Source organism: Lissotriton helveticus, chromosome 3_1 (genome assembly GCF_964261635.1).
Source record: "Lissotriton helveticus chromosome 3_1, aLisHel1.1, whole genome shotgun sequence".
Taxonomy (NCBI): Eukaryota; Metazoa; Chordata; class Amphibia; order Caudata; family Salamandridae; genus Lissotriton; species Lissotriton helveticus.
The window spans coordinates 597,304,952-597,330,176 of record NC_136061.1 but is presented as its reverse complement, the minus strand read 5'-3'; the positions used below and the strand labels follow the sequence as shown (position 1 = coordinate 597,330,176).

Sequence of the window (25,225 nt, the reverse complement as noted above, 5' to 3'; positions counted from 1 at the left end):
ATAAGTAAATTTTCTAGTGCTATCACCACTAAAACCTGCTGTCTTTGACAAGGGCAGCTATGTTTACGTTTCTCAACACAATGGACAATTTTCAGGCCCAAACCTCCCATTAAAACCCAGATTTTGATAAACGATATTTTTCGGGTTCCTCGATCTAACCACATCTCCCGGCTCACCTGAATTCCAATCAAGATGCCCTTCTGCGGCTGCTTGAAGCCTGTGGAAAGCATGGCCTTTAGGAACGCCGAATAAATGTTCTCTCCAAAGCAGGCGACCTGTAGAGGAAAGCAGAGGAAGAGCAGGAAAGACAATGTGAGAAGGTATTGGACCCGAAGGAAAACACTCATTTTGTTGCACAACACATACATCTGTCTTTCAGCCACTATTCTTATCATTATCACATGTCAGAGTGAACACTTCACTGCCCTCAAAATAATCCCCAATCAACAGGGGAATGACAGGTGAAACTTATGGCTCAGTTCATTTTTAACTGGACCCAATCATCAGAGCCACTGAGGTTCATGACAGAAATGACAAAGAGACCCTCAATGCCCCTGTGGGAATTTTTTCACCAACCTTTTATAATGCGTGTCGCTGTATTTAAATCAGTATCCTAGTGTATTTCACTAAAGAAAAAGGTTTTGTTAACCATTCCTTCATCCATAACACCACACCACTTGTCTCCCCTTTCAAATTTTCCTGCTGATACATCGTCTTTTGTTTTCATTTCAGTCAATTAAATATGTTTTGAATGAAAACTAGCTGCAGTACTAAGTACTAATGTATGTTCCTTTACATTTGTTTATATGGGCCACGGTGCTCCTAAAGGAGACAGACTGACTGTAAGTAATCACTGCAGTTCATCAGTTTCCTTACATGTTGTTTTCTCTACTGTCTACAGAGAGCGCGTGCAGTACACACACACAAATGTGCGAATGCGCAAAGGGCAGAAAAATAGCAAGCAATAGGAACGCAAGGACTCCCCCACGTGACTCTGACAACACACACTGATAGGCGAATCAGGAAGGGCCAGGGTTGGAACCCCATTCCTTATATATATTGAATATTGGCCTCTCGACAGAGTCAGAGACCACTAATGAAAATGTATCACTTTAACGCGGAATTGCGATGATACTATTTCCTGGCCAGAGGTCTGCAGCACCAGTCCGCCTGTTACCGAAGTTACGCTAATAAAACTAAATTCACATAATACACTGTTAAGACGTCCAGCGCCCGTAAACAAGAATCTCTGGGCAGGGCCCGATTGACAGAACTAGCTTAAGACAAAATCCTAAACTTACTACCAATTTCGGTATTCACATAAGTTAGGAGTCCTAACTTTAGGACTCCTAAATGCCTTCTATGAATACCGAACGTCTTAAAATTAGGATTTTTCTTAGTTTAGTAGTAGTAAAGTTAGGACTCCTAACTTTACTACTACTACACTGAGAAAAATCCTAATTTTAAGACTTTCGGTATCCACAGAAGGCATTTAGGAGTCCTAAAGTTAGGACTCCTGACTTCTGTGAATACCGAAATTAGTAAGTGCCTTCTGTGAATACCAAAATGGTAGTAAGTTTAGGATTTTGTCTTAAGTTAGTTCTGTGAATCGGGCCCTCTGTGTCCGCAGATTTGAATCCCATCAGGGACCACTCCTCCTTTTATCCTTTTGAAGTCAATACATTGAGTGCCATTGAGTACAGTGATAATTAAGGTTGCTCTATATTATTATCATCATGCAGGGATTAGTATGCATACCCTGGAAGCTGGGGTCTCAAAGACTGCTGCAAACCTGTTGAGCCAGCCGAGCCAATACACACTCAGCCATGTCCAGGAGCTCGGGCAACACTTCAACGGGGTGGGAGGGGGCGGGACGTCTGATGCGCACGTGGGGTGACCTGCACATCTCCATGGCGTTTAATTAAGCAGTAACGAAGGCGTCGTCGCCCGCTGCTGACGGACAGGCACTTCACGCAGCGGCGTAAGTGGATTTCGACGTGAGTTATTCGACGTGGTAAGCTGGGCTCCTGGCTGGCGGTGTGTGTTCCAAAATGCTAATGTGGCATAATGTTTATAAGGAGACGCTGCTGCTAAATGCCAAGTGCCAGTTCGGGAATACTGATCGCTGCAGCAGAGATGCGCCTCGCGCCCTTGAGCCCGTGGGTCTGGCTGTCTTCAAGATGTTTATGTGTTTGCCATTCATGGACACATCTCATGTCCTGGGCTGTGTGTTCCCGCTCTCCGACGACTCGAGTGAATGTCTGGATGCACAGATGGCACACTTAGTGACAGGGCTGGCCCCGCCCACATTCCTATAGGACTGCGCAGCTACCAAGTAAAAGGAACTGACGTTATCAGCGGAGATAAGCACATCACGCTGTAGGGTCCTAAATTAAACCCGGGCACGAAAAATGCCCTAATTTACACCAGTCTGTTCCCAGACAGCGCATAATCTAAATTTAAGCAAGAAAACATGTTGGGATTGTGCACCTGTTTATAAAAAGGCGCCCATAAAAGATGCAGGAAAACTGGCCTAATCCACACTGAAAAGGAACAAATTCCTGCGCTATATCTGTTCGGGTGACATGCCTTATCTTACACCTGTGCAGAAAAATGACACATTACACCTAGGCAAGAAACAATATCACACATGTTATCCTACTTTAAAATGTCTGAATAAATATATCGATAGTAAGAAATCGAAATCTATAGAAGTGTAAAAAGCATAATCTTTGTATACAGGTACAGTTCTCTTTACCGTACACCAATGACCTTGTTTCTAGTACACTGCCTTAGTCTGTGCTTTCCAGGTTTTTCTTTTGTGCTAATCTTTTAATATATTGGCTAAATAGGAGGAATGTGTAGCATAAGAACAGTCGTAACTATGCCCTCATGCTTTGGGTAAATAATGGCTATTGTGCTGAGGGTTTCAGACCAGACGCAGTGCTAACATGAGGGGGCTTTATCAGGATCCGTCAGCTATTATTTAGCCTCAATGAAATGTGTGGCTGGGCTTGTTCTGATGCAATTTTGACACTGGGTCAAAGAAGCCCCCACACTTTGCCTACTTTTTAGTCACAGCATCAATTTGGAGGGGGTGAGGCAGGCCTCAAATATCTGGTTTTAGCTGTGCCCACCACAAACGCCTCACTTAAAGGGCCATCAGCAATCCTTTCGTTTGAGTCTCAACTTTTGCTGGAGCCTAAACACCTTGCTGCCAATGGCATGGAGTGAAACCAGGGCTTTAAGTGGGCCGGGTCTCACCGGTGCTGAGCACCAGCAGTTTTTAAAGGGGGCCTCGAAACGGGTCTCTATCGGGCTCTGTTTTGTGCCCTGTTTTGCGGTCCGTTTTTTCCCCGGACTGCAGTGACAGCAGGCACATCGATGTGCGCCTGCTCACACTGCTCACTTCTCACTAGTGGAGAAGTTACGGCATGATATAATGCCAGGTGAGTGTTGTAGGGGGATATTACGTGTTGTACCATATATTTGGATGCAACTACAGAAACAGCAAATTACAAATTGGGCAGCACACTATGCTAAGCACAGATTTTTAGCTTACGTTTTTAAGCCACGCCCTTAATTACACTGACCACGCCCCTTTGAGAGACCCCCAGTTTGTTCCTTCCCCTTAAAGCCCTGAGTGAAACAAACAACCAGGTTCTCTGCTTGTTCCCTGCAGTTTGCATGCACCTCCTGATGCTGATTCATAACTCATTTAGTACTATGAGGTAGCACAGAGAGATCAGCGGAAAAAGCAGTAACTCACTGTTCCATCTACAAAAATACAAATCTAACATCCAAGCTTATTTCCACAGGGCTGGGGGTATGTTTACAAGGGGATAGAACATTGATAAAAGTGACATTCTGGTGGTGCTATGCCGTTCTCCATATTTACAAAGTGGTGTTAAGCCACTTTTTGTGGCTTAACGTCGCCTTGTAATTACAATGTGCGGCACAATGATGCATTATTTGTTTCTTGCTGCATAATTTATTCAACTGACCCTAATAATTTCAGTGCTCTATAAGAGAAAGATGTGTGAAGGGACAACCAAGTGTTATTACGCCTGCAGTGTGCAATGAGAGAAGGGGACCTGTATTTCCTGTTGCAACAGAGACCAGAGTATCCATCCAGATTTCCTTCTTCCTACATGTACACAGTGGTGGCTCCTCCGCTGCGTTGCACCACTGCTCTGTGTGCAGTTCAAAATGGAAAAATAAAATGATAATAACGCAATGTTATTATCTATTTTGTTTTTTGTACTGGCTTAGATGCGAGGGGGAGGATTGGTGAGCATTACGTGCGCATGACAGTTTGGCCAGCCGTCGGCCAAACAGTCATGCGCACTTAGCATATTCTCCACCAGGATGTACTGCAAGGCCTGGGTGGAGAAAATGCACAGGCTCCCGGTCACTGAGCCTGCAGGTACGTGTTTTTTTTACTCTTGTGAAGTAGTAGCTGCCACTGCATTAGCAATTTCTTCCACTGCACAAGAGTTAGTAAAATGTATCCCCACGAAGACTTTCTGCAATGGACAGCAGTAGGATAATGGCAACATTACTTACCTCTCCTGTGGAAGCCATCTCACATCGGAGAATAGGGTCAGCACCTCTCAGCCGGGGCCAGGAGAACATGGGCGCCTGCGCCAAAAATAAAGGAAAAATAAAAGTCAAGTATCTGCAACTCCATGTATGAACATCTGCCAAACAGGGTTCTCGCATCACGTGCCATAAAATACAGAATTGTCTCCATTTGCTAATATCTATGTATGAGTGATTCTCTGCCATATAATACGGAGCCTCTTCCATGGGCACTAAAACGTGTGTTTATGGCTCTTCTGCCAAGTAATATGTAAACACTCTGCTTTGGCAAAGGATCTATGAGCTCACTGCTCATATTTGCAATATAACGTGCATTGCCATCCAATTGCAGATAATAGAAAACCTTCTTTAAAGAATAGATTTGGATCTCTAACCACAACACTTGTACCCTGTCCCAAATATAACACACAGATGAAGATATATCTTGGACCAGAACTTTAGTAAATACTGGAAATCGCTCAGCCACAGACCGGATCAAACGACATTTTGTTCCAAAAACCCCTGTTATGCCAATGACAAGGAACAATAGTCGAGGCTTTGCAATAGCAGCATTGTATTGTCACGAGCCAAGGGTTCTTGTAGAGCTGATGTACAACCTGAAGAGCAGAATGGCCTTTACCCCAGGACAGTATGATTAATAGTGTCATGCAAAGTCATATATTTGAATAATAAAAAAATAAGCAACGCTTGTGCTCTCAATGCAGGATTAGGGGTCATGGAATATTCAACCCACATTTGTGGGAGATTTAGATGAGACTATGAAGAAGGCAGTTTTGATTACTGTTTCTCTCTGAATGGCAAAAAAATATTACCAATCACTGAAAGCACGGCTAGCTCAGGTACTTCATAAGAACAATGGAGGAGACAGGAAAGCATGGGCTCGTTCTAGCCTTCAAAGACTATACTCCACTGTGGTTGGAGAGCCTCACATACCTTGATCCCAACGTAGTCAGCGGGAATGATGGGTCTCTCCAAGGTAGGCAGGTGTGTCTCGTCTATTTTCTCTCCAATCATCACTTTGGTCGCCACGTCAATGAAGTCCAAACCAAGGGTCTTCGACACGAAGGGGAAGGAGCGCGAAGCTCGAAGGTTGCATTCAATCACCTAAAAACGAGACAGTTAATATTATTCTACAGCAGTATGTGGCCGAAAGACTTATAGCATGATAAGACTGCCCCTGCAACCGTCACAGTAACGTACGTCATACAGGAAGTGAGAGAGCCCCCTGCTCTGCAGAAGAAGCAAGTTACTTATCTTTAACTACTGGTCTACAGCACTTGTGTCTTTCACAGTTTCACATAGTTGAACCACTTCCAATTATCAAGCTGTTTAAAACAGCAATAGATATTGACAAAATGGCATATCTTTGCTTGTTTAGTGGCACATTCACCTCATTTAAAGGCACCCAAACTTTAGCCAATGAGGTGAATGCACCGAGCATACTTACTCTCCCAGAGGGCACCAAAGCTCAGATTTTCTACCACAAGTCATGTGTGACAGAATCTCTGTACAGGCTACTACATTTACCTCAGAAAATGAGAATTTACATTTTTCACTTTCACTGGACCTCCCAGATCAAATTTAATTATAGTCCATGTATTTTGGGGGATTTTTTCTTCTGGGCCATAGAAGGGTTCCGTGACAATGTCATCTTGAGAAGGAAAATAACATTTCTCTTTAAGGCCTAATCAGCTTGCAGACTGAATAAATTATTCGCAGATGATCTGCATCTTAAATGTATTTATGGCCTTTATCTCACACATATGGCATCTAAATGTGATATCATCACAATCCCTTTATGGCAGAGACAGAAGCCTAGATATATACCCCCAAGAGCACAAGAAAGACGCCCCCTAAATTGGAGATGCGCCCACTTTAGGGGATGATTATGTAAGATGTGTCCCCCCAACAACTTCCACTAAAAGTCGCGCAGAAGAAGAAACACTTGTGGATGCCTGTAAGGCTCATAAAGAAAGCACATTTAAAATCAGTATATGCTTGAAAAAGGCAGTCCACCTTTCTTGATTCTAACACACACCATCCTGACCCTTATATACAAGTATCAATTTACCCTTCGCTTGTGAAAGTGACACAAAAAAGAAACTGCTGCAGATGTTCCAGCACCTTTCCTGCCCAAACTGTCATCTATGGCCAAAATCCTTTCTGCTGTCAAACCTCTGGTAGGCATCTCATCATTGGTCATCAGAACATCGACAAGCACCGCATCATCAGCCGGCATCTCATTGTCAATAGGCTCTTCATAGTCGATGGGCACTTTGACGTTGACTGTCGCCTCTTCAACAGTCACCTGGTCAGTGATGTTTGCCTCTTCAACATTGGAACATCTGCCCTCTACAGTGCTGTTCATACCAGGAAGCTTGGATGTTGTTGCTATCAACGTTCTGTAGTCTACGGAAGTGCCTCTGGACTTCTAACAAAACATCCTTTGCCCAATGAAGTACAGAGACAGCTTCCTACCAATACTTTAAATGCAGAGGATAAAGAAGACTTCTAAGACACCCTTTCAGACATGAACTAGCTGCAGACTGCTTATCGTCTATTACAACTGAGGGTCCAATATGAGCCAGAATATTGAGTTAGAATCTTCAGCGGAAGCGTGTCATCATGGTTATTTTGACATGTGCGTAGACTCCACAGTCGGGGCAGAGAACTCTGCACTCATGTATATAGGCAGGGTGGAGTCCACACATAGTTTGTGAATTGCTAATTGCTAATTGTAGTATGTTTTGTAGTACTCAAAATGTACTACAATGTGCAGTTGGAGAATCGGTGTACAAAGCTGGTTTATCCAGTTCCATCCCAATGGGAGAATATGTCTCCTCTCAGTCAGTCTTATTGGCCAGTACAATATTCTTTCGTTCCTCCCCCTTAGCAGTCTTCCATGGCAACCTACGCCACCATGTTTACCGGGGGTTCCTAGCCTGTTAAAGGGGAGTGGATCAAGCATGTGTGTTAAAATCTAGATTGCGACGTAAACATTATCGGCGCCATCTTGTCCCCTTTTAGCTCAAATGTGCGCGTCAGTAGCAGCCATTTTGAACGCCATGGCCTCTCTGCCCACTGCCGATAGCCAGCGCGTCTCTCTCTCTCCCTCTCTGACCCCGCCAGCATCCCCCGCGCGCTGACAGCCCACGTTCTCACATGCTTGGGCCATAAACCACCCCTTCAGCGCGGCCCTGCCTCGGAGCCACATCCCGACTAACACCTCCCTCCGTCCCTTTAATGATCACGCATCCTTTGATGAACCCCCTTCCTCTGTGCCCGATTGTCCCGCCCGATCCCAGGCCATCACCTAGCTCTGCGGATACAGTTTATTGCCCCTTACAGTATGAAGCTGTCCTTCTTCAAAGAATCTATGACTGATAAAAGCCCCCACCCCATGAGATCCGATCAGCCGCACACATTCCGGGAGCCGGCGGGATATCCAGCTGCGCGATAGTCATCACCTACTGAGATCGGGGTGGGGACTTTTACTGTAAATATGTGTGGGAACGGGTTTGGAGCGGAGATTCCGAGGATGCCTTTCCGTACATCAAAGTATTAACAAGAATGTGTTTTATGTAATAAAGCAATAAACCTGTGTATAAGAGGCGAGGCCTCAAGGATGCGAATAGAGCACCTCGAGAAGATACCCTGTTGTCTGATTTGACGTGTTCTGCTCCGTCGGAATAAACTCCTGTTTCCTGCCTTCTGTCTCCAGCGCCTGCCTCTTTGTTTGGTAATCTCGAATGGTATGAGAGGCGGCTAACGCCGGGCAAATACTGAAGGGTTCTTGGTCGAATTCGGCCCTACCATTCTACAATTGGCGTCCCAAACGTGGGGCCCATCAGCGACACGTGAATCCGGTGGGAGAGGTCCCGACGACAGTGTGAACAACTGCAACGATCGGGAAGAGCTCCTGCCGATAGACCCTCGTCTGGCAGCCGATCATCCGAACTTCACCAGTTCTGAGCAGACCTCTCTCGAGTGATCTACGGTCCTGACTGGGAACCATCAGGAGTGCCACAGCAATTACGGAGAACAGAGGACGATCAGGCGCTGGAAGCGGAAGACGAGAAACTGTCCATGCGGTCCGGGTAAGGTCGTATAACACGACGAATTGCGAATTGATTGATTGTTTGAAAATACTAGTATTACTCATTTGATTGTTTCTGAGAGATTCTCTATTTGCAAACAAGCACAGAGTCGCCATACTCTGTTTAGTCTTTGCAGATAGTGAAGGGTAGGTAACGCAGGCCTTTGCCCCCTTTGTAATCCGTCGTGCCTGCTTCCCTCTCCATTTGATTGATTGTTATCCAAGTATTTACTGTTTTGGAATTGGTTCTCTTTGGATCATTCTCTATTTGCAAACAAGCACAGAGTCGCAATACTCTGTTTAGTCTTTGCAGATAGTGAAGGATAGGTAACGCAGGCTTTTGCCCCCGTTGTAATCCGTCGTGCCTATTTTTATCCCTCATTTGATTGATTGTTTATCCGAACATTGATCGTTCGGAATTGGTACTCTTTGGGTTATTCTCTATTCACAAATAAGCACAGGGTCGCAATACTCTGTTTAGTCTTTGCGGATAGTGAAGGATAGGTAGTGCAGACTTTTGTCCCCTTTGTAACCCGTCATGCCTGTCTTCGCCCCGTTTGTTGGTAGTTGGTTCAGCCCGGACCGCTTATTGGAGGTGAACCATCCGGCTCCACTGGAGGGCACCCCTAATAAGGACATGTTTACTAAATATGGACTAGTCACCGTGGCTTATAGTAAGCTGTGGCATAAATACACGAGAAAGGATCGGGAAAGTCAGTGGCCACTGATAGGATCCTTTGCTAACGACAAAATAAACGCGCTGGAAACAGCCCTTTATAATAATAAGACAACACCCACTATGCTCGATTGCTTCGGCATGTGGCGCAAAGAAACAGAACAGCGAAAGAAGAGAAATGAGGTCAGGTTAGAAAAGGAATTACGCAAGGCAGCTCACCTGGCCGCTAACAAATTAAAGGAAGAAATAAAAGAAAGAGAGGAAACCAAGCTAAAACAAGATTCCGAATCATCAGGCCAGTGTCCCGTCAGGACACCCTCTACACTTTACCCCGAGCTACCTTCGAAACAGCGAACGAACGATGATTTACTACTAGGTCCCTCGATCATCTACATGCCCCCTCCATATGCCCCTTCCCAACCCTTAGCACAGCACCCGCAACCCCCAACGACAGGCGAGAGTAGTGCCGGAGCCTCGGTCCTCATGGCCTCTGCGCCGACCGAATCCCTTGCACTCAGCGCAGCACAAGCAGCAACTTCAGGTGATCCCGAAGCAGGGAGGAGAGACCCCGCGAGATCGAATAGATTAAGTAAGGACGAACGAGCTGGGATCGATAAGATTGTAAAGACACTGGTGGTGCGAAAGGAAAGTGAGGATTATATAACGGATATGTACAATACATATGCCAATAGCCACAGACGACACTTTGTCGTACGCCTTTGTTACCACACCCTTAATGCCTACGAGGACCGATACCAAGGAAAAGGCCCTGGAAACCTAACGACTCTGTATAGGAAAATTGATGTCGGAGATGGAGGCGAGTGTGATGTGGCGAACCTCTTCACGCGTACGCTTGAAGTTTTCCGCCACCTCACGGAACTGAAACCAGAGACCAACACCACGACTCCTGCAGTGACAGAAGCCAGAGTAGAAACAATTGACACTATGATGCCCATAAAGGAGGCCGCTCCCTATTGGGTTCCCCCACGAGGACAGGGAACACACGACGATATTAACCACCAAGATGCGAGAGGGAGGGTAGTTTACAACTGGGTTTACCAACCATGGGATCGGCAAGACATCCTGACTTTCCGAAAGTCCTTGCCTGATCTGCGAAAGAACCCCACAGCCTTCTATACAGAATTAGCCACCGCTCTGGGTTCAACGATTATGACCCTAGCGGATATCGATTTGTTTTTCGGGTTATGTCTGCCAGCTGATGTGTGGAAGCAAATCCGGAAAGTCGACCACCTTGAGCTGTTCAGACATACCTGGATACAACTCGGTGATGTAGACAAACAGCAAGAGCCGGGACAGAAACCTATGAAAGCCATTCTAGACCTACCAGATAAGATCGTGCAGAAATTAAAAACCTTAGTCCCAGAAAGGAAGGTGGACTGGTCGGTAGTAACGGCCTGTCGCCAGAAACCCCAGGAAGACGTATCAGAATACTTCTCCCGGTTTGAAACGGTGTTCTCCGATTACAGCGGCCAGGACATGACCACTGCAACCGGACATCACTTGTTTGTCCAGAACTATGTGAAAGGCCTGACACCAGAAGTCTCGCAGAAACTACAGACTAGCGAGAGTAGTTGGGCGGCCTCCAAGCCCGCAGCTATCCTTCAGATGGCTCAATACTATGAGCGACAAAAGAACGAGAACGATCAAGCGACTGAGAAAAAGAAAAAGGACTTGAAAGAGAGGGTAATGATTGCTCAGTTGCAAGGGGTGACTATAGGAAGGGAACAGTATAGAGGGAACTACCAGTCGAATGCTCCTAGAAATCCACCCCCTAGAGACCACACACCCGCACCCGGTGCTCCACGAACAGACCTCGATGAGAACCAGTGTGCGTTTTGCAAAGGATTTGGCCATTGGAAATCTCAATGTCCAGTTCTGCAAGAAGCACTCAGAAATAAAGACACGAGAGACGTAGCGGACGGGCCGAGAAATAGAGGACAGGGACGAGGGCACACAAGCGACACCAACAATGACAGACCTGGTAGACCGAACACGTTTGACCGTCCCCGACAGAATCAGTGCCAACAGTCTGACTGCGACAATGCCCACGACTTTGCATAGGACTGCCAGGGGCAAGGAAGGGATCCAGTCGAGCTCTATGTTGACCAGCAAGGCCCTTATGTCACCGCTAAGGTCCTAGGTACGAAGTCTCCATTTCTGGTAGATACTGGTGCAACACGTAGTGCGTTGTCTAAACGATTGATTCCCAGGGCACCCTTGTCTGGCTCACATGTGACATCAATAGGTTTTGATGGAACGCCCTCCACTAATCCCTTGTTCACACCGATCTCTTTTAACTTGGACAATAACACCACTGACACGACGTTTTTGCTCTCCTCCAACACCCCCGACGCCATTATGGGACTTGACTTATTGAAACATTTTCGAGCTACTATTAGGTGCTCACAAGACGGAGTTCGAGTCATTCTGTACGACAACCCAACACTGCTCAGATCTTATCGCACACAACGCATGTTTTCTATCACTGACACTGACTTGTCCTTACTCGACACCCTACATCTGTACCTATGGGCAAAGACTGACTCGGATGTAGGACGCATGATGATAGACCCTGTACACATAACTGTTCGACAGGACGCAGTACTCCCCAAACTCCCGCAGTATCGGATATCGCCCGAAGGCGAGAAGGCGTTGGTAAAAATCATCCAGTCCCTGGTAGATGCAGGAGTGGTAGAAGAAGTAGTTACCAATGTTTGCAACAGCCCTATCCTACCCATTGTGAAGAAGCAGGGTGAGGGAGATGAAAAAGCGTACCGCTTCATCATCGACCTACGAGAAGTCAACAAAGTGGTTGTACCCCAGTACCCTGTAGTTTCAGACATCACCACCATTCTGACCCTGATTCCTTCCACTGCCACCACCTTCACGGTAATCGACCTCATGAACGCATTCTTCTCCATCCCCATTCACTCGGACAGCCGCTACCTTTTCGGCTTCACTTTAAAATCCCGCTCATACAGATTTTGCAGAGCACCCCAGGGCTACACTGAAAGTCCAAGCATCTACAGCCAGGCCCTTAAGAGACAGCTGGATGCAGTCCAATTGCCGGATGGAGTGGTGTTGATACAGTACGTCGATGATATCCTTTTGGCGGCCGACACCACTCCACTTGCAGTCACAGCCACCATCCAACTCCTGCACTTCCTCGCGGAAAATGGCCACAAGGTCTCCAAGAAGAAGTTGCAATTCTGCCAACCTCAAGTCACTTACCTAGGCCACCTCTTGTCCAAAGACGGGAGAAAGCTCACACCCGATCGAATACAGGCTATTCTAGAGACCCCTATCCCCAAAACCCCGAAGCAAGTCCGCTCTTTGGTAGGCCTCACCTCCTTCTGCCGACAATGGTTGCCAAATTTCAGCCTCATTGTGAAACCACTACTTTCCCTACTGGCTAAAGATGTCCCCTTCCCACTCCCTTGGACCCCTGAATGTCAATCCTCCTTCAAGGAACTACGAGACGCCCTTTGTTCAGCGCCCGTCCTAGGAACCCCTGATTATACAAAGCCCTTCTCTCTCTACACTCACGAAAGGGAGGGATGCGCTTTGTCTGTCCTGACTCAGTCCATTGGCCCCAAACAACGACCATGTGCCTATTTCTCTGCCACTCTTGACCCTGTAGCAAGAGCTTTGCCTGCCTGCCTTCTAGCAGTAGCCGCTGCTGCTGTCTCTATCTGACAAAGTGAGGGGATCGTACTCTCGAATTCCCTCACTGTACTAGTGCCCCATGCTGTTGACACCCTCCTAAACCAGACCAAGACACAACACCTGACCAGCGCACGACTGACTGGGTACGAACTGACACTGCTCGCACCTCACATCACGCTGAAACGATGCACCACACTGAACCCAGCCACCTTGCTGCCTCTGCCTGAAAACGATCCCGATGTGCCCCCAATACATGACTGTGTGACCCTCACGGACGAACAGACTAGGAGCAGAGTTGACCTCCGAGATACTGCCTTCCCAAACCCTGACGGAGAGCTATGGGTAGAGGGCTCTTGCATTAAACTCCCCGACGGCACCACCTCAGCTGCCTATGCAGTTACCACAGCCCAAACTGTAGTTGAAACCGCCCGCATCACGCAACGATCCGCCCAGGCGGCAGAACTGATTGCCCTCACACGAGCATGTATCCTAGCAAAGGGGACGACAGCAAACATTTACACGGACAGCCAGTATGCCTTCGGGGTGGTTCATCATTTTGGGCTCTTATGGAAGGAGAGGGGATTTCTGACATCTCATGGCACGCCCATCCTGCACGGAGATCTAGTCTCCGCTCTGACTGAAGCGGTTCTCCTCCCCAAACAACTTGCCGTAATCAAATGCCAAGCACACAAAAAGGTGACAGACATCATTGGACAGGGAAATGCACTGGCCGACATCACTGCCCGAACCACAGCTGAGAACAGGACGACGACTCGCATGTATGTGACTAGGTCACAAGCAGAAAAATGGACGGACGCTAGGGAAACTATTAGGGACATCCAAATGGCCAGCTCACCACAAGAATTGACTGAATGGGCACGGGTGGGATTAAAGGATGATGAAGGCTGCTGGCGGACAACAGACACGAACAAATGGTTGCTACCCAACTCGTACCTGATCCCCATACTGACGATGCACACATAGGATCTGCCCCTATGGCCGAACTTGTCTCCCGAGTTTGGAATAACGATAGAATTACAGACTCAGCCAAACGATTAGTCCAACAATATCTAGTCTGCCTGCAACACAACCCTGGGAAAGGAACTGTCGTACCCCGGGGAGGGTTTGGGGTCCCCAACCATCCATTTGAAGTCCTACAGATGGACTATATCCAGTTAGAGAGATGTCAAGGACTGAAGTATGTACTTGTTGTTGTGTGCGCTTTTAGCAAATGGGTGGAAGCCTACCCGACGCGTGACAACACTGCTATTGCCACTGCAAAAGTACTACTGAAAGAGTTCTTCCCTCGCTACGGCCTTTGCCGTATTTTATGGAGTGACAATGGCCCCCATTTTGTAGCCGAGGTTATCCAGCTCATCCTGAAAGGACTGGGGGTACGACAGAAATTCCACGCAGTTTTCCACCCTCAATCTGCTGGACTGGTCGAGCGGCACAATGCCGCATTGAAACTAAAACTGGCGAAAATAGTGGCTACCACAGGACTAAAATGGCCAGACGCTCTCCCCCTAGAATTGCTGTCAATGCGTTCCACCCCCACCAAACACCACTTGACCCCTTACGAGGTCGTTTTCGGCCGGCCCATGAGTATCTGGTCCGCACCCAAACCGACATCTATTCCCGACGTCCCGGACGTCCTAATGTCTGACTCCCTGTATAACCTAACTAAAACACTGTCTGTTATTCATCATCAGGTGCTGCAGGCCATCCCCGATGCTTCCAGGGGCCCCGGACATACCATCCAGCCTGGAGATTTCGTCCTGATTCGGAACTTCCAGAGGGAGAAGAGTCTGGAACCCCGCTGGACGGGCCCCTGGCAAGTCTTGATCACCACCTGAACAGCTCTTCGAGTGGAGGGGAAGCAAAATTGGCTGCATGCACATCATTGCAAGAAAATCTCTCCGGCCCTGACGTCGACCAAAGACGTGAGCACCCAGGAAGAGCTCCTGAACAAAGACCGACCATCCCTGAGCTGCTACCCTGAAACAGAGACACTCGAATTGGTGAAATTCCCTGATCCCACGGTGCTATCCAGAGAAGGGTATAACCTGCGATGAAAGGAGGGAGCTTCGGTTAAGTAGACCACTGACTAAGTTATCATTCTCAGAGCGGCGGCCTAACACTACAAAGGCTGCCAGGAGGGAAACCAAACGAAGTCTGTGGTTCTGCCCACTACCGAGCACCTTGAAGATGATGGAAGCGCCCGATACGAAGATGATGGAAGCAACCGGACATCCGAAGACCCGCTACAGGAACCCGAAAACTGACAGTTTGCACAGCTCAAAGACTATTGCTCTTCTTATCACTCTTCTCTTTTGCCTCCTCCTCATGACTACCTTCTGGATCGTGGAAGAGAACGCACCGGCTCATAAGACATTTCTAACGACTGCACAGCCTACCACCATGAAAGAACACTACCTGGTCTCTCTTTCACTTCAAATCCAAGAAAGGCGTAAGGAGTTCTGGAACAGCTCCTTCGTACAGTTGCTGCACCAACACAACCTTGCTGCAAATGCCACGAATTGCTGGATCTGTGGGTTGATACCACATGCCACCGGACATTCCGTCCCCTTCATCCCTTCACCTTTCTCTGTTCATGGCTCCTGCCTTGCCTGGCTGATCCTCTTGCAAGAGAGCTACAGAGACAACGCCACTTCCAGCTAAACTATGTCACACTTTTATCATGGAGTCTGGCTGAACAAAACCGGGAGAGCTGCTGCTCCTTTTTGCCCTCTATCCTCCAATGCCTCTGTTCACATGGACATCCCCGCTAAAGAAATGGTGGAGATGCAAATATTCAACAATCCAGCCAGACCCACCTTCTCCTACCTCCGGAAACGAACAGCTGCCACCCTGACTGTGGCCCTATCTGTCGTCAATGTCTCGGGCCTCTTATGCATCACAGGCCATGGGACACAAATGGTGGGCCATAGCACTTGCCGCATCACCAGAACTTTGTACTCAACCGACCCACCCTCTTTTGTCACCTCTCCAAACATGTACTTCTTCTGTGGTACAAAAGCCTACACCTGGCTCCCAAAGGGCTGGGGAGGTACCTGCTACATAGCCTTCATCCTTCCTCCAACCTATGTGGCTCCGGCAAACCATCACCGACAGAGACGAGCAAAGGACATCGAGCGGGCCGACTCCACTGGAGCACAATTCTTGGATGCAATGAAAGGACTTGTTCCACTTTGGGGTCCGATGGCGAACAGTCGGGCCATTCGACATTTATCCCAGGCAGTCGAGACAACGATGAACATTACAGCTGGTATCCTCACAAACAATACAGCCGAGCTTCAGGCGGTCCGTCTGGTGGCTCTTCAAAACCACCTTGTTCTGGATGTGGTTCTGGCGGACCGTGGAGGAGCATGTCGTATCATCGGGTCCAGCTGTTGTACCTACATACCAGACAATTCACCCTCCGTTTACAAGGCCATCGAACACCTCCACAGACTCTCCTCAGAAGTTCATCAGGAACAAGAAGGATGATCGCTCGGGAGTTGGTTCTGGAGTACTGTAAAGGACTGGGGATGGATTTTGCTCATGATTGTACTGATACCAATTGTCGTAATATGCGGACTCTGCCTGGGTATTCAATGCTTGCCACCTCTGTGTTCACTATTTGCTAACTTTGTTTTCCCTAAGACTCCGAACTTTGAAGCTGAACGCATGAAAGCTTTGTATGATGTAGAAATCCGTAATATGATGGGGATAGACATAAATTGACAAGCTGGCTAGATATGTTGAAAAGGGAGGACTGTTAAAATCTAGATTGCGACGTAAACATTATCGGCGCCATCTTGTCCCCTTTTAGCTCAAATGTGCGCGTAAGTAGCAGCCATTTTGAACGCCATGGCCTCTCTGCCCACTGCCGATAGCCAGTGCGTCTCTCTCTCTCCCTCTCTGACCCCGCCAGCCTCCCCCGCGTGCTGACAGCCCACGTTCTCACATGCTTGGGCCATAAACCACCCCTTCAGCGCGGCCCTGCCTCGGAGCCACATCCCGTACCCGACTAACACCTCCCTCCGTCCCTTTAATGATCACGCATCCTTTGATGAACCCCCTTCCTCTGTGCCCGATTGTCCCGCCCGATCCCAGGCCATCACCTAGCCCTGCGGATACAGTTTATTGCCCCTTACAGTAGGAAGCTGTCCTTCTTCAAAGAATCTATGACTGATAAAAGCCCCCACCCCATGAGATCCGATCAACCGCACACATTCCGGGAGCCGGCGGGATATCCAGCTGCGCGATAGTCATCACCTACTGAGATCGGGGTGGGGACTTTTACTGTAAATATGTGTGGGAACGGGTTTGGAGCGGAGATTCCGAGGATGCCTTTCCGTACATCAAAGTATTAACAAGAATGTGTTTTATGTAATAAAGCAATAAACCTGTGTATAAGAGGCCAGGCCTCAAGGATGCGTTTAGAGCACCTCGAGAAGATACCCTGTTGTCTGATTTGACGTGTTCTGCTCCGTCGGAATAAACTCCTGTTTCCTGCCTTCTGTCTCCAGCGCCTGCCTCTTTGTTTGGTAATCTCGAATGGTATGAGAGGCAGCTAACGCCGGGCAAATACTGAAGGGTTCTTGGTCGAATTCGGCCCTACCATTCTACATGTGAATTTATGAAAGGTACTATGCTGGAGGACCTACTGCAGTGGAAGTCACCCAGAACGTTAGAGCGCCCCCTGCTCTGCAGAACCAACCCTCACAGAGGTCATACAGGAAGAGAGAGAGACCCCGGTTATGCAGAATCTACAGTAGTGCGTTATACAGACACAGGGGTGCGCTGCAAACCTACAGCACTACAAGCCATGCAAGGAGTAAGAAGGGCTCTCTACACTGCAATATGTATGGGAGCATAAGTCATGCTGGGGTCTGGGGGGCTGGAGGGGTGACAGAGTCCCTAATTGCAGAATGGGCAATAGTGCACGCTCTACAGCCAAACGAGGTGGGAGGAGTGCCATTTGCAGAACTTGCAGTATCCCAGTACAGGCCATGGGTAAGAGAGAGATCCCCGAGGGGCGCTGAACAGCACAAGACAACAAACAACATACAAACACTGAGAGCTCTATAAGGATTACAGCAACACATCAACTTCAGGCCCAGGGTAGCAGAGGGAGCACGGGAGCTTTGCTTAGCAGAGAACACTGTGCCATGTCCGACTCAAGCCTAGAGGATGAGGATGGCACTGGTTTGCAGAACCTACAGTAACACAAATCCTGGAGGTGCTAGAGGGCAGAGGGGCTACCTGCTCTGCAGGACCTACAGTAACAAACGTCATACAAGTACAGGAGGAGAGAAGGGCTCCTGGTCTTCAGAATCTACAGTAACACAAGTCATACAGGCACAGGACATGACAGGTAGGCCTTGAGCAGCAGAGATTAAAGAAACAATAGAGACAGATGGGCAAGAGGATATTTTCATAGAACAGCAGCTAGACATAAAACATGCCAGCAAGAATGCTGAGGGAAGAATCCAAGCAGAGCACAGATCAACACAAGACATACCGCCACATGTGGTGAGGGTAAGAGCCCCTTCTCTGCAGGGATTACAGTAATACATCTAGTAAAGGCACTTGTTTGGTTCTGCTAAATCTCCAGGCATGGCTATCTAGACTGTGGAGGTTTGTTTTTAAAAGTCTATGCTTTTGTTGGGTCAGCAGATCCTCCCTAGGAAACAACTGCAATGGAAGGCATGCGCTCAGTGTAGGAAGTTTAGAGTACCAGACTCTTTGAAGACAAGCTGGGGTCTGTTCCTCCTGACTTAGTTCAATACCCAGAGTATCAGATACAGTGGTGGAAGGGTGTATAGGAGGCCGAGGTCCCACCGAAGGTGGACCCCATGTCCTAGAAACCCTTGAGAAGGAAAGTTAAGAGCAAAAAAGAATGGGAACTGTGGGCCTGATTCACAAACTGCACTTTGTAGTACCCTTTGTACTACACAAAACATACTATATACCATACAAGAAACTGTAAGTTTTGCTTATACTTTTATGTGCAGAGTTCTCCACCCCGATGGCGGAGTCTCCACACATGTAGTTATAGATTTTAATGGAAACTGTAGCAAAGACACAGGAGAGTGGGTCTAGAGTTAAGGCTAAATGGGGTGGGATTATTGAGGAATAAGAGGGGTTTATGGAGGGGTAAGGAGGAGTTTAGGGAGGGACATCACACACCCAACCAAGAGTCAGCTAATTACATTGCTGTGGGAGTGCAGACATGTAACTTACACGTTTGTAGTAAGTTTACACTTAGAGTTTGTGAATATTGAAACTAGTAACATTACTACTAAGTGTAAATTTACTCAAAAGTGTAACTTACCTTTGAGAATCTGCCCTGAGTGTTTTTGGAAGCATAAACAGTTCTCCCAAGGGCAAGCCCTAATGATGTCCTGCACCACCTCTGGGAGCAGATGCCAATCAAGGGCAGCAAGATGACACTTGTTGACTTCTCTGCCCTGACGTCGAAAGATCCCATTAGATGACTGAGTGGCATCCTGTAAAGTGGCAGGCAGCACCACTATCTAAAAGCCTCCTGACACATGTCCCTTGACAACAGGATATCCTACTTGTGGCAGTACCACATGGTGGTTGGGTTGTCTGTTGGGCAACCTGTTTTTGATGGCAGGCAGAGAAGCCTTGAGGGTGAGTTGAATGGCATGCAGCTTCAGAAGATGTATTTGTTGGTGCTTCTCCTGTTACTTGTGACATGGTTGTTGTACTGCGCATGTGTGAGGGGGATAGTGTTCTCTTACTTCCCGATTTCGAGCGCATTACACCGCTGTAATTGATTGACTAATCAGCCTATCAACGGTGATATATAAAGACAGGCGCGCCTGTCCGTCCTTTACCTCCACTCCAGCTCGGATGTACATCTAGAGGTACCGACGGACAGGTAGGACGCCGGCTGTCTGTGTTCTGTGTCAGGCATCAGAGCTATATGTATATCTCTCTGTGGTTCTGTATGTCTGTTTAATTTTGTATGCTTTTGACACATTGGGTACTCGTTTGGGATGCCTTTGGCCCATATTATCTAACATTTCTTGAACACTACTCTCTTCCAGTTTAAAGGGAGGGCTGTCTTGCAGGGTCCCCACCATGGTTGTTTGAGGTTGAATCTCCTTTACTAGAACTAGGTTTTTTGTCAGCAGAACAGTGCTAAGAAGTGACTACAGCACTTAGGTACCCCTGATATTTCTCTGAGGTCCTTTTATTTATTTTCTTCTGACAGAGCGGGGCCTCCTTTTTCCCGAGTGGGTGACCGGGTGAGGTGAGGCACTATCCCACATAACGCTGGGTAAGTCTAGTTATTTTGTTAACTCAGTGTGATTTGTATACACTTATCTGGTAGTATAATTTTTAACTACAGAGTAACGGTGAGTAATTCTCAACCGTATTGTGATTATGTCTGCTTTTGTTTGTTGTACTGTTGAGACCGTTTTTGCACTATTTTGAGTTGTACATCTTTTCTATCTTGTTCCAGGATAGACGTTAAGATTGGATTATCACCAGTAGCTATCTGGGCTCAGAACAACTGGTAGGATTTATCCATTATTGGTGTACAAACTCAGCACTTTAATTCGATTCCTATTTGTGTTAATTTGCAGTCGCAGTATTTCACCGGGTCCTGAAGAAAGCTAGGACCAGTTGTCCATCTAGCTGAAACATGTCGACCATAATACACCCTGCCTTTATATAGTTATTATTTTAAACTATTGAGGTATTGTTTTTAGTTTTGACCAGAGCACCATACCAATTAAACCGATTTTTGGTTCTTTGAGTCAATTTTATCTCACACTTTCATTTTTTTCACGCGCACTGCACTCCATTGGCATCACGAGTGAATCACTGTGGTCAAAGAAGTCCAAAATCCTTCTGTGCATCAACTTCAGGTGCTGTAAGAACTGGATTTATGAAAATATCTCCCACGTGACGATATTCCACCAGAGAGGTGGGCTGATGGGAATTTTTTCTAGCCCTGTGATATCACTTGAGTGTCATCAATGGACTCATGGTCTCAGACTTAATTTGACATACTTACAGTTTTTCTGACCAGGTTTTGTCAATTCTGTTGTTGCTTCTCCTGAAGACCTGAAGCCTCTGATCTCCACCATGTCCAGATGACCTAACCAGCTGAGATATGATGCATCCATCACCGAAGTGACTTCCTGAGCAGATATAGACAGTGGTCTACGGCAGGTCAAAATGCCATCCACCACTGGAAGTCCTGATCTGCCTCATTGCAGACACAGATCTAGTCTGAGAAGTATTCTCAATGATGGCCCCCTTGCAGATGCAAGCTCCATTGAAAGGCCCAACGTGCCATCGGGCACAGTGTTCGAACAGGATACACAATGCTAACAGTATAAGGAGCTTTATAACTATTTAGGCTGGAACAAAAGCACTCGCCCGAAACATCAGAATCATAGCCTGAATGTCTCGGACCCACTGTGGAAGTGGTATAGCTTTCATAGCGACTGGGTCCAAGATACCCTGAATAAGATGCAGCCTCTGTTAAGATTGAAGATGCGATTTGAATTCATTGATAGAAAACTCCAGGGTGGACAAAAATAACATTGTTTTCTGCAGGTGGATTGAGATTAGCTGAGGCAAACCTGCCCTCACCAGCCAGTCATCAAGGTATGTGGTTACATGTATCCCCAACTTGTAGAGATTGGACTCAACCACCCCCATGACCTCTGTAATGACCCAAGGGGAAAATGTAAAAGTGAAAGGAAGGACAGTGAACTGGAAGTGGCCCAATAATACCACAAAGTGGAGATATGTACTCTGGCACTGTAGGTCTGGTACATGAAATTATGCTTCCTGAACTGCAGGTCCTGGAACATGATTCAATGCTTGCTGTTTAACGCCATCAGAGAGTGCTCCAGGGTCATCATCTTTAACTTCTCTTTCTTGAGGAACAAGTTCAACACTTTGAAGTCTAAGATCAGACTTAAGGTCCTATCCTTATCGAGGATTAGGAAGTAACATTCCTAATTTTGCTTTGGGTATAAAATTGATAGCCCCCTTGGCAAGCAGCATCAACACGTCCTTGGAAAGGATATTGGAGATTGCCATTAATATCTATCTGGTGGAAAGAGGATGAATGTGAGGAGGGGTATCCAGAAAGGGAAGGGTATAACCAGCTTGGACAATGCTGAAAACCCACAGGTCTGAAGAGACTGAGAGCCAGTGGGGTCGGCAACGCTTTATCCAGCCCTAGATGTCAGTTCAAGGGTAAACTAAAGGAGTTTGGAACCACTGTCTGGAGACGAAGAGGATTGATGCTGCTGTGATTAACCCTAGGCAACACCCTTCCCTCTTGCATTAGGAAAAGTCTGAGTAGGTTGTTGGATGGGTTGCAACAGTTGCCTCTGATCAGCCCTGCTGGTGGAATTTGTGGGCCGGGGATAGCAATCCCAAGGTAAGAATCATGGTTCTGCTGTTTTATAAATGTTCCAAAGCGGCATGAGTCTTTTTTACAAAAGGTCTAGCCCCATAAAGCCTCATCCTTTCTGGAAAATCTGGTGGCGCACATCAGGTGTGTCGTCTGGTAATAATGCTGGTGCCCATTGCATGAGTAGCCGAGTAGGAGAGCCAAGGCCAGAGATCAGAAATTAAATTCTGTTTAACTGCATCTTGGTCATCTTGAACCATTTGTGAAAAAGCATTACAAATGACTTCAGATAGTGCAGGAAGAAACTCGTGCACCCTCTGAAGTGCCAGACAACCTGAAGAAAACAAATTCCAATCAATTTTTGGGGATTCCATGCCTTGCGGAGTCACATGAGAGGTGTTGGGGTTGACCTTGCAAATGGAGGCCTGTGCCAGAAGGTTCTCTGAAGTGGGATGCTGTGTCAGAACTTAGGGTCACCCACCAGGAGTCACTCTGTGGAGCCTTGTGACGTGATCCACCCCTGGTTTGCCTTAGTCTCTTCAAGGGGAAGGGGTATTTGTAGCACTTCTGATACCCTCCTAATCACAGCAGTTAAAGAGGCACTTTTTGGTTCAAAGCCCTTAAGGGGTAACAAGGGTGGATTCTACAGAGGTATCTCTGTCACTCGCTTTCTGAAAATCAAGACATGAGCCAGCATCAGTTTAATAAGAAGGTAATACGTTATCCACCGCCATCCTTATGTTGTGCATGTTAAAGACCTTTTATTCCATCAAAGCCAGACCCAAAATGGCCTCCACCATCCTGAAGTATAAATTCTGAGGTAGAGAAGCTGGAGGCGAATCCTCCTCTACAACTGGATGCACATTAGGGATTATATAGAGTGACATAGGTTGGACCCTAGCTGAAGAAAAATATGAATCCTGGGCTAGAGCCGAAACCAGATCTGGAATTGGCACCACAAAAGGTTGCACCAATGGCAAGGCCTGCAGCACAGAGGGGGGTGCACGATCTGGCATCAGAGGCAGAGCAGGTTGACTTTGTCTTCGGTTCACTCGATGTTAAAAGTCTTGACGAAGGTAACTCATCTGGCACACCCGAGGAAGCATGAATCATCTTGAATATCTGCAGCAAGACGTCTTTGAACACCTTAACTTGCTGCAAAGTCAATGATGTTCTGGGGAACATGGGGAGCATCTTGGCAAGGGCATTCTGAACAACGATAAACTTTGTGACTTTAATGAGGATATAAGGTTTGGCTTTCTGCTTGCTCGTGGTTTTGGGGTACATGAGAGCTCATTTGTCACGAGACTAGCAGGCATATTTGCTGCTGAAGCACCCAAGTCAAGCATCATGCAGATCTGTAACCAACATCTGCTTCAATCACATACAACATGCCTTGAAATATGTTGGCTTAGGTTAGCGCCATCCAAGATATTCTGAAGTCAAAAATGTTTTCAGTAAGTACCAACATAATTTGAAATGGGGCTCTGGGTCCGCATTGGAGGGCACAGGAAAAGGTAAACTGACACCATTGTGGAGAACTGTTATATCATGTTTGGAATAAGGACATAGTCATGTCTAAGGCCGATGGGGTCACCTGCAGGCACACAGGAGCTAGTGTAGAAATGTCCTGGATCCAGCCTGGAAACTGCATGAGACTCACAAGATGAAGAATATGCTAGAAGAATGGATCAGACACACATATATACAGACACAAGGATGCAGAGAGGCTCTCTACTCTAGGGTCAAATCCTATGTTGAATAGGGAGGTTTGTGACCTTTGATATTCCCTGGAAAACAGATACAAAGAAACAGCAGAAGCTGGATGTAGCTCCCTGCCCCACAGACCTGACCAGGTTGAGGGGAGGATCTAATCATATAAACAGAGGTTTGTGGCAGGCCAACGTCATGACAGATAGGAAAGAAGTAAATGGCTTAACATACAGCATCTTGCTAATGTGGTTTAGAGAATGTATACATACATAAGGGGTCATATTAGAAGGGGTGTTATGTTTTGCTTCTAAAATGCAGCAATATGGAAAGACAGACCGCTGCAAAGAGGCATATCATTTCCTGTTCCGCATGCTTTACTGTAACTCGAAATGAGAGCACTATGGAAATTATGATGGTACCTGTTGGCAGTGCTTTGAACCATGCCCAGAGACTGAGGGAGACAGACAACTGGTGTAACAAAGGCCCCAGCAGCCCCTGCAATCCGGGGGACCCCGAGCTCCAGGGCACAGTACCCTGGCCTGGGTGATCCGGGAAACATCCTTTACAACGAAACTTTTACAACGCACTACCATTACAACGCAACTTTTACAACGCAAACCATTACAACGCATAGCGCTGGGGGGCGCTCTAGGATAGGGAATGTATTTAATATACTATCCAACACCTTCCCTACTATCCACGGGGACTGGAGTTGGAATAGTAAATTAAATAAATCACTATCCAGCGCCTAAAAGCACTATGCGTTGTAATGGTATGCGATGTAAAAACCGCGTTGTAAAGGCATGCGATGTAAAAGTATGCGTTGTAACGTCATACATCCGGGTGATCCTTGGTGAGTCGGAAGGGGGCCCCCTCCATGAACTTTGCAGGGGCCCCACCTCAAGTTAGGTTTCGCTTCTGCGTCAGACTGTGGAAACTGTCCAGTAATGAGACCTGATGGAAACAGTAATGTGTATGTACTGTCAGGCCCATTCAGGAGGCCGCAGGACATTTACCACTGGTGTACCAG

General features: G+C 47.1%; 1 protein-coding gene across 1 annotated transcript in view; it reads right to left on the bottom strand.

Annotated features, from left to right (window-relative positions):
• The window catches only part of CPS1 (carbamoyl-phosphate synthase 1), a 161,772-nt gene that overhangs the window by 15,201 nt on the left and 121,346 nt on the right, over positions 1–25,225 (bottom strand). The window contains exons 32-34 of the mRNA XM_078680583.1: positions 5,536–5,706; positions 4,567–4,641; positions 177–275 (exon numbers count right to left, since the gene is read on the bottom strand). Coding sequence (XP_078536709.1) covers positions 177–275; positions 4,567–4,641; positions 5,536–5,706 — 345 coding nt within the window. The remainder of the gene's footprint in view (positions 1–176; positions 276–4,566; positions 4,642–5,535; positions 5,707–25,225) is intronic.